At 41.9% G+C, this 10,144-nt stretch overlaps 1 protein-coding gene across 1 annotated transcript; it reads left to right on the forward strand.

Moving 5' to 3' along the window:
* The first annotated feature begins 523 nt into the window (after positions 1–523).
* On the forward strand, positions 524–9,905 carry SRSF3 (serine and arginine rich splicing factor 3). Its single transcript, XM_001173216.7, has 6 exons — positions 524–1,412; positions 3,674–3,881; positions 5,838–5,972; positions 8,133–8,171; positions 8,688–8,774; positions 8,928–9,905. The coding sequence occupies exons 2-6, from the start codon at positions 3,676–3,678 to the stop codon at positions 8,953–8,955; spliced, it is 495 nt and encodes a 164-aa protein (XP_001173216.1). The 5' UTR covers positions 524–1,412; positions 3,674–3,675; the 3' UTR covers positions 8,956–9,905.
* The last annotated feature ends 239 nt before the right edge of the window (positions 9,906–10,144 follow it).

The raw sequence follows: 10,144 nt of genomic DNA on the forward strand, positions 1-10,144 counted from the left end.
TCGGGAAGCTGAGGTAGGAGAATCGCTTGAACCCGTGAGGCGGAGTTTGCAGTGAGCCTAGGTCGCGCCATTGCACTCCAGCCTGGGCAACAGAACGAGACTCCATCTCAAAAAAAAAAAAAAGAAAAAAAAAAAAGAAAAAAGATAAAACATAATAATTGGCATATCTTTCAGCTAAGAGGGAATAAATAAAAAGACAGGTTCTTTTTCTCTCTCTTTTTTTTGTGCAGTGGTAGGATCTCAGCTCACGGCAACCTCCGCCTCCTGGGTTCAAGCGATTCTCCTGCTCTCAACCTCCCAAGTAGCTGGGATTAACAGGCGCCTGCCACCATGCCCAGATATTTGTATTTTTAATAGAGACGGGATTTCACCATGTTGGCCAGGCTGGTCTTGAACTCCTGATCTCAAGTGATCCGCCTGCCTCGGCCTCCCAAAGTGCTGGGATTACAGGCATGAGCCACCGCGCCCAGCCCTTGGTGATTTTTCTAACCCAATCACAGTCTCTCTCCCCTTAATTACTCTTGCGGCTCTGTCTTCCTAAGGGAAGTGGCCCGGACAAAATACATGCCAGGCAGTGCAAGGGCTGCTAGGAGAAAGGCTCGAGATACCCCTCCTGGCATTTGCTTGGGGGCCAGAATTTACATTCAATCTTCTTCAGAAACTTCCCTTTCCGGGTGTTTGCTAAAGGTGATAGTTTCCAGGTCACCTGACCGGTCTCCTTTGCTGTCGGCGCCAAGTCCTGCAAGTTTGCGTGAGAGACGAGAAACCAGCAAGAGTTGGGCAAACTTTCCAAACCAGGCTTTTCCTTCAGTGTGGAATCTAGGCGGCCACAGTCTGGTGCCAGCTGGGTCACAAACAGCTCCGTGACCTGTTTGTAAACGCGATGCTCTTAGTTCCAGACTAACCGCTCACAAGGGTGAAGCACTTAATTAATTCATCTCTTAATCTTGTTAGGGGCCAACGGCTCCTATTAGTGTTTGAGCGTGACGGCGACGGTGCTGTTTATGAAGCCCCAGCCTATTTGGAGGTGAGGAAGAGGAGTCTGTGGGTAACCTGGAGGTCGACAGACCGGGAGGAACGCTCGAGGGAGCACCAGGCCTGTTACAACGAGCGCGCGCCGACGCACGTCTCCACCCACCCGGCGCAACCGCCAGAGCGCGCTCCCAGCAACCGCGGCTCTCGCGCGTTTGTAGCCATTACGTCACGGCCTCTTCTGCTTCTCATTGGGGGAGCCCGTCCAATCATGTGATTCCAGTATGGCGTATAAATAAAGGCGAGGAGAAGGCGGTGGTCCGCCATTTCGTGGACGCCGGGTGAGTGAGAGAGTTGGTTGGCGTCGGGCCGGAGGAAAGCGGGAAGACTCATCGGAGCGTGTGGATTTGAGCCGCCGCATTTTTTAACCCTAGATCTCGGTAAGAGACCAGCGAAAGAGGGAATGAGGTGAAAGTGGAATTTAACTGTACCAAGGAGCCAGGCCCAATGGCGGCGCCAGATTGAGACAAAGAGGCGCCGCCGCCATTTTGTGACGTTCAGCACGGGGCGGTGGCGGGGGCTCCCGGCCCATCAGAGGGTTTCCTAGTCTTGGAGTGGAGATGTTTATATTTCTCATTGGGGCATGAGCCAGGATAGGGGGTTACCTGGGAGTTGGGAACCACAAAGGGGAGCCGATAGCCGAGTTGTATTCCAGGTCACGGCCTTTTTATTTTTATGGCGCCTTTTTTTTTTGGCCCCTCATTTAATTGGGAAGCTTCTCAGAATGTTTTTGTAAAGTCACCAAGACCGGACCTTTCAGTTCATATTAAATGGCCCCCGTAGTCACCTTTACTTTCATGTAGTTTCAGATTTTGCAGCCTGAATCTAATCATCTTTTTCTAAGACCGAAAGATCTTCCTTGAACTTAAGATTCGTTCTTTCAGCCGCTTCCCATTAAAATGTAGGCTTAAGACAGGTACCAGCAATGTTTTTAAAAATTTTCACCAGTGGTTTGGTCTTAGAACTTACTCCTGGGCACAGGGTGTGGTCACAGCAAATAAGATGTGTCTGGACTGGATATTTTAATTAGACAAGCCCAGAGTAAGAAGAACGTGGTGTTTATGGAAAGCACTTCAGCTGAATTATTGAGTAGATGGTTTTTATGTAATTGAAACTGGTCTACAAGTTTATCAGATTCATCGTCGAAGTGACTCAATAATAAAGTTTTATCAAATACAAGTCCGCCAAGGAAGAACAAAAAAAAAAGTCCCCAAAGTGCAGTAAATTTTTTAGTAGCAAATATCTTAGTAATTTTTTATTAAAGTGAAATTATCTTTAAGTGGTATTTAGTATATTCAGTGTTGTGTAATCATCACTTACACGTAGTTCCAAAACATTTCCGTCACCTCCCCCCTCAGGAGACTACTACCCATTGAGCACTTACTCCCAGATTCCCTGTCCCCCTTCCTCTAGTCCCTAGCAAGCACTAATCTTCCTGTCTCTTTGAACTTAGCTATTTTAGATATTTAGTATTTATGGAATCGTGTACTTTTATGTCTGGCTTCTTTAACTTAGCGTAATGTTTTCAAGATTTTCCAACGTTGGAGCATTTGTCAGTACATCATTCTGAATAATACTCATTTTATGTCTATACCACATTTTGCTTATCCGTTTCTGTTGATGGACATTTGGGTTAATATCTTTTGGCTACTGTGAATAAGTGCTACTATGAGTTTACATTTTTTAAAAAACTGTAAAGTTGGTCTCGTTGCTTGATAAATTTTTACCGCGTAAGACTGGTCTATCTAATGACATTTGATAGTAGCCTTGTTCCTATAGTTCCAAATGACCAAAATAGGCATTTATTTATTTATTTGTGTTTTTTTTTGGCGATGGAATCTCGCTCTGTCGCCGAGGCTGGAGTGCAGTGGCGCGATCTCGGCTCACTGCCACCTCCGCCTCGCGGGTTCAAGCGATTGTTCTGCCTCAGCCTCCCGAGTAGCTGGGACTACAGGTGTACGCCACCATGCCCGGCTAATTTTTGTATTTTTAGTTGTGACGGGGTTTCACCATATTGGCCAGGCTGGGTCGAACTCCTGATCTCGTGATTCGCCCGCCTCGGCCTCCCAAAAGTTCTGGGATTGCAGGTGTGAGCCGCCGCGCCCGGTCCGTGGTTATTTTTTTAAAAGTGAAAATCGTTGGCCTTATTTTTGTTAAAGCTGGTAAGTTTTGGCTTGTGTAGGTACTTTGAATCACTTGCCTGGTAGTATAACCTTAAGGACTAGCTTTCTTCATCATTGTTTTATTTGGTTTTGAGTCCCCAACAGAATTCTCTTCTATTTTTCTAGAAATGCTTTATTTTGGGGATTAAATGAAATAACAGGTTAAGTCTCTTAACTCACGGCCCAGATGGTGGTAAATGCTCCTCCAGTTGTTCTCAACGTTCCAAGGAAGCTGTTCTTCACTAATTGCTGGCTTCCTGAGGGTTAGGAGTAAAGATTATGGGGCGGGGTGGGGGTGGGGGAAATGGGTGCTTAGCAGTAACATTTCTTGTTTGGTTTCTAGCATTTTTGGAATTTTTTTTCTCTTTACGTGCTACCTTAAACTCTTTTGTCCTCTCTAATGGAATTCTTTCTAAGAATCTGTGGTTTTAACTGTAGATGTTTAGATGAATGAATATTTTTGGTATTTTTCATTACAGAAATGCATCGTGATTCCTGTCCATTGGACTGTAAGGTTTATGTAGGCAATCTTGGAAACAATGGCAACAAGACCGAATTGGAACGGGCTTTTGGCTACTATGGACCACTCCGAAGTGTGTGGGTTGCTAGAAACCCACCCGGCTTTGCTTTTGTTGAATTTGAAGATCCCCGAGATGCAGCTGATGCAGTCCGAGAGCTAGATGGAAGGTGATTTAATGATTACGCTGATAAAAATGTGTTGCTTGTGTTTTTCATATTTAAAATCTACAGGATATGTGGCTCTTAGATGGCTTTCCCAATCACTGGCCAATTGTATCTTTAGATACAATTGGGTTTTTTTTTTTTTTTTTTTTTGGGGGGGGGGGAGACGAGTCTTGCACTGTCACTGGGCTGGAGTGCAGTGGTACAATCTCCGCTCCCCGCAACCTCGGCCTCCGGGGTTCAAGTGATTCTCCTGCCTCAGCCTTCTGAGTAACTGGGACTACAGGCGTGTGCCATCATGCGGGGTGATTTTTGTATTTCTAGCAGAGATGGGGTTTCACCATGTTGGCCAGGCTGGTCTCGAACTCCTGACCCCAGGTGATCTGACCGCCTCGACCTCCCAAAGTGGTGAAATTACAGGTGGGAGCCACTGTGCCCAGCCAGGATCAAATATTTTTAAGAGTAGTTGTGAACTGATCCTTGTTTAAAAAATTGTTTACAAAATGGTTACATGGGTTGGTTGTACCTTTACTTTTATGTGTTTGAAATACTTACTCCAGAAAGTGAATGTTACTATTTCCCTTTGTGTTAATAGTGTCCTGTTAGCTGGCTGAGTAAGGCCTGAGTATTGACCTCCGTGCCCCCTCCCCCCCTTTCCTCATATTTGGAAGTATAATGGGAAAAAGGAGCTGAGTGTTCACTGTAAAGCTGCATGAAAGGTTGGTCAATTCAAGCAGGTTGTAGTAAAGTTTTCCAGGGCCCACCTCTTCCCAGTCACTCTCCAAATATGATAGCTTATCTAAATTTAATGACTGGTTGTATTAAGGGTGAGGAATAATGGTCTTTTTTTTTTTTTTTTTACTACTGTGAGCTATAATTTCTTTTTTTAAAAAAATGTATATTTATTATTTAAAAAATAATACGACAGTCTGTGTTGCCCAGGCTGGCCTCAAGCTCCTGGGCTCAAGCCATCCTCCTGCCTCAGCCTCTCTGAGTGCTGGGATTACAGGCATGAGCCACCTCACCTGGCCACAGCTATAATTTCTTCTGTGCTGACTGTTGAGGGGAGAGGGTGCTGTAAAATGGCCAAAATGGTTCTGTCTTGTCTTGAACCGATTTTTTACTTGGAGTGGGGCAGGGGGAGACCAATAAATACAGCCTGGTAAATAACTGAAATAAGTGCAGGGACTTCAAGGGAAGAAATCATAATGAAGATACAGGAGAGCTTGTTTTTCAAGGATAAATGGATCTTCACACTTAAATTGCAACTGTTAACAAATTAACATTGAGTTCAGTAATCAGACTGGCTCTAACAATTAGGTGATAAAATAGAATTTGACTTCCTTGTGAATTGGTACTTTAGAAAATCGTATTTGTTTAATTTGAAATTAATTGAAATTTTAATTTGAAACTGGGAAACAAGCTTATTTTATTTTTCAAGACAGAGTCTTGCTCTGTCCCCCAGGCTGGAGTGCAGTGGTGTGATCTTGGCTCGTTGCAACCTCTGCCTACTGGGTTCAAGTGATTCTCCTGCCTCAGCCTCCTGAGTAGCTGGGATTACAGGCATGTACCACCACACCTGGCTATTTTTTGTATTTTTAGTAGAGCAAGGGTTTCACCACGTTGGCCAGGATAGTGTCGAACTCTTGACCTTGTGATCCGCCTGCCTCGGCCTCATAAAGTGTTGGGATTACAGGCGTGTACCACCGTGCCTGGCCAAAGCTCATTTTATATTAGTAAAAATAAGGGAGCTAGAAATTTGATGTTAAATTCCACAGACACTTAGGTGTGTTCTTTGCAGAATAGTCAACTGAGAGTACTTTTGGCTTTAATACACATGTCAGAAAGTCAGGCGTTTTAAGTATAATATCTTTGCCGAATAGTCAACTGAGAGTACTTTTGGCTTTAATACACATGTCAGAAAGTCAGGCTGTTTTAAGTTTAATATCTTTGCCCCCTCAGAACACTATGTGGCTGCCGTGTAAGAGTGGAACTGTCGAATGGTGAAAAAAGAAGTAGAAATCGTGGCCCACCTCCCTCTTGGGGTCGTCGCCCTCGAGATGATTATCGTAGGAGGAGTCCTCCACCTCGTCGCAGGTACTTGAGAGAAAGCTTGTTAAGAGGTATTGGTGTAATGGAGTAGCTAGTAGGAGCAGGTATTTCTCTTAAAGTTTGTTGGTGGGTTTTAAACTTTGGAAGAATCGGAGGTTTCTGTGAAACATTTGTTGGGTGTAATTTGGGGTATGTGAGTTGTGCTGAGTGTTGGCTTTTGTCTTTAGGTCACTGTTCATGTTGGTAGTCAGTAACTTCTATCTTGGATCTGTCTTCTAGTTCATCTTTCTAGTTGCATCTTTCCAAATCTTCCCTTATACTTCAGTTTAGGCCTTTTTCCATTTCTTGGCTCCATAATGACAAACATTACATTCAACTCTAGCTCTTCACAAATTTGTGTTTTCTACTACTAGCACAATTGTAATATTTATCAAACAGGCAGCTGTTTTAATGTTACAACTGGTAAAGTAGAAATCATTCTGAGACTAACTTAAGTCACTGACCAATAAAGGGGGCTAAAAAAGAAGTAATCCCAGTCATCTGTTCTTCAATCCCAAATAGGAGAAAATTCAGTTTTTTTATAATTGAAAATGGCATCATTCTTGGACCAGGCAGTTATTGTCTGGATGCTAACTCCACATCTCCTCAGACCTCCAAAATAGTTTCTATAGGACTAAATTTACCTCTTACAGGTGAGTGGAGTCCTTCTAGGAGACAGGAGTTCAAAATCTTGCCCCTTTTGCTATTTTGAAAAACAACAGCACACTGTTGCCCATCATAATAAAGAGTATTTGTTAGCTAATAGATGGTTGTACTGATGGCTTGTTTTTCATTTTTTTTGTGCTTTTTGGTCCATCTATTAATAAAAATGAACCCCGTTACAGAGTCACCATCATGTCTCTTCTCACCACCCTCTGAATCTGCATTAGCCAGTCAACTAGCCCTTTCAGCGTCATGTGACCAGCGCGCCCCATTCAGCTTGGCTGGTGTCGTTTCACATGACCCAGGCTGGCCAGTCGTCAGGTTGCACCGCCCTTTGGTTCCCGAGCATGCTGTTTTCTCTCAGCCTTCTCTCCAACCTTAACCAAATCGGCAGCAGCCACCTCGACCGCCCACACATTCCTGGCCAATCAGCTCAGCTGTTTATTTACCAAATGTCTTCACAACAACTACAGCAGCAGCCTTCGGCTAACAAAAAAGCAGGAAAAATCCACAACACCCCCTTCGCCAACCAACTAAATCCAACGCAACATCTGGCAAAACCTTTTCAGCAAATTCTTCCTGGCCGTCAGTCCGGCAGCCTCACCTCACCATTTCTAGCTTGTTGAAACCCAAAACTAGTAAGTTTTTCCTGCTTATACAGTTTACTGCTGGTTAAAATAAGGAGTAAGCGGCTTAAAGTAATTCTTTTTTCTGGATCAAAGGCTGGCTGTGCATAATTGAATGGTAACGTACATATATATTGCTTGAAAAACTTTTAAGGGTGATAGGGAACTCGTAATGTAACTAGGCCTTCAAGTGAAACTTATTTGCATGTGCAAGATGCCAAACTAAAAATTTTAATATCTCTAACAGATTAGCTTTTCTGGCAAAAATTTGTTGAATCCTATCACCTTTAAATGGTTTTACTAACAGTTTCAAAATTTAAAATTTTGGGGTTGAAGTGTGGGCCAAGCTAAGGTAATTTTGGTAAGCCTAAACACACTCTTAAATGTGACGATCACAAATGCAGTTCTAATGTAGCACTTAATGGCATCAGTATTTACACCTACCGCGTTTTCACAAAATTACACTATCCACCTGGTACCTAAGTCTTGTCATGGACTTAAAGGTTTGCATGGGTTCCAAATACTGGTTTATGGTACTGTTTTTGGAACTACTTGTGGGACTATATTTTGGTGTGGTGTTTGGGTAGTGAAGTTAGTTTGACATGAAGTTTTGCATTGGACAGATCTGCTGTGAAGCATTCTTTGTTAAAGTGAATCCATGGTTGGAATACCTGCTTTTCACTTGAGCTTTTTGTTTCTTAATCCTTCTGTGCCTTTTTTTCTTTTCTTTTTTTTTTTTTTTTTTTTTTTTTGGACGATGGGTGCCAGTTCTTCGGCACATTCACTGGGCCCAACAGTGAGATTGAAAAGTTGGGAAATGCCTCACGCCATAAATACTAATTGATGATGAGCCTAATTTTCCTGTTTCTGCTTTTAGATCTCCAAGAAGGAGAAGCTTCTCTCGCAGCCGGAGCAGGTAAATGCCTACCTTTTTTGGCTACGTTCTTAGAAATGGCAGTGTTTCTGCTATTCCTAAACTTTTCCAGGTGGCTTAGTTAATGGGAATAAACCTTGGCTTTAATAGTGAATCAAGTTGTAAGGATGAGTCAGCTTTCTTTGAGTTTTCAAAGGCTTTTTAGAAAGTATTTAATTTTTTAAAAAAGGATCTGTCACCCAGGCTGGAGTGCAGTGGTGTGATTATAGCTCACTGTAGCCTTTAACTCCTGGCCTTGGAGTGATCCTCCCTCTTCAGCCTCCTGAGTAGCTTGGACTACAGGCACGTACTGCCACACCTGGCTAATTTATTTTTTGTGGAGATGGGATCTCACTTTGTTGTCCAATCTGTTCTCAAAGTCTTGGCTTCAAGTGAGCCTCCTGCCTCTGCCTCCCAAAATATTGGAATTACTGGCATGAGTCACCATGCCAGATCAAGAAAATATTTATGTATAATTTTATCATACCTCATTGGTCCTAATTTTTTTTGCTTGTTTAGGTCCCTTTCTAGAGATAGGAGAAGAGAGAGATCGCTGTCTCGGGAGAGAAATCACAAGCCGTCCCGATCCTTCTCTAGGTCTCGTAGGTAAGATCTTTGATAACTTGTATTTAAGACTTTGCATACATAGTATGCTAAGGCCTGTCTTCTAAGCCATAAATTTTTTACCTTAAAGTTCTATTTTGATAAAGTGTCACCAAGTTACAGATGTAATGTTTTGTTTTCTGTTTTTTTTTTTAGTCGATCTAGGTCAAATGAAAGGAAATAGAAGACAGTTTGCAAGAGAAGTGGTGTACAGGAAATTACTTCATTTGACAGGAGTATGTACAGAAAATTCAAGTTTTGTTTGAGACTTCATAAGCTTGGTGCATTTTTAAGATGTTTTAGCTGTTCAAATCTGTTTGTGTCTTGAAACAGTGACACAAAGGTGTAATTCTCTTATGGTTTGAAATGGATCATACGAGGCATGTAATACCAAGAATTGTTACTTTACAATGTTCCCTTAAGCAAAATTGAATTTGCTTTGAACTTTTAGTTATGCATAGACTGATAATAAACCTCTAAACCTGCCCAGCAGAAGTGTGTTTTTTTAAAATTTAAATACAGAAACAACTGGCAAAAATTGAACTAAGATTTACTTTTTTTTCCATAGCTGGGATACAGGCTGCAGCTATAGTTGAACAAGCAGTCTTCAAAAACTGCTATGAAACACAGGCCATCAGGTAAAATGAAACGCTGCACTATTAAATTAGAGGTTTTTGAAAAATCCAACTCACTTTCATCCTGGGCAGAGGTTGCCTAGTTGGTATAGAATGTTAAGTTTCAAGAAAGTTTACCTTTGCTTTAGGTCATAAGTTCCTTATTTGATTGCTGTATATGAATACATGGCTGTTCATGACATTCTTTATGTGCAAATTTGTGATTTCAAAAATGTCCTGCCAGTTTAAGGGTACATTGTAGAGCCGAACTTTGAGTTACTGTGCAAGATTTTTTTTTCATGCTGTCATTTGTAATATGTTTTGTGAGAATCCTTGGGATTAAAGTTTTGGTTACAAATTGTTCTTTAACTTGAAAGCCTGTTTTTCCTTGCAAACTCAAATCTGTGAGCTTGGTACCAAGTCCAGGTATAACATTCCTATTGGAAGCCATACTTATATTTTCTTGTAAAGTGCTTTTGAATTAATAAAATATTAGCATAATTGTGTATAGTCAGTTGAACCCACTGTTACCATTGTTCTTATCCCATGGGAAGCAGTTGGTTACACGATTCTTATTTTATAAGAAACAGCTGAGAGGCACTATGGCTTAGTCTTCTGAAGTGAAGGAAATATAGATGTCACCTAAGTGATAGTTAACCCATTTTTTTTTTTTAAGGCATAGAAGCCAGTTCAGGGTCCATAATATTTAGTGACCAACATTTTAAAGTATAGCAGCAACCTGGTTCTTAAACACAAAGT

This window comes from Pan troglodytes, chromosome 5 (genome assembly GCF_028858775.2).
Source record: "Pan troglodytes isolate AG18354 chromosome 5, NHGRI_mPanTro3-v2.0_pri, whole genome shotgun sequence".
NCBI lineage: Eukaryota > Metazoa > Chordata > Mammalia > Primates > Hominidae > Pan > Pan troglodytes.

Excerpts from the sequence above, each read along its gene's own strand:
- SRSF3 (XM_001173216.7), top strand. The coding sequence starts at position 3,676 with ATGCATCGTGATTCCTGTCCATTGGACTGTAAGGTTTATGTAGGCAAT. Across the intron at positions 3,882-5,837 it reads GTCCGAGAGCTAGATGGAAG|AACACTATGTGGCTGCCGTG; the intron begins GTGATTTAATGA and ends TTGCCCCCTCAG. Across the intron at positions 5,973-8,132 it reads AGTCCTCCACCTCGTCGCAG|ATCTCCAAGAAGGAGAAGCT; the intron begins GTACTTGAGAGA and ends TTCTGCTTTTAG.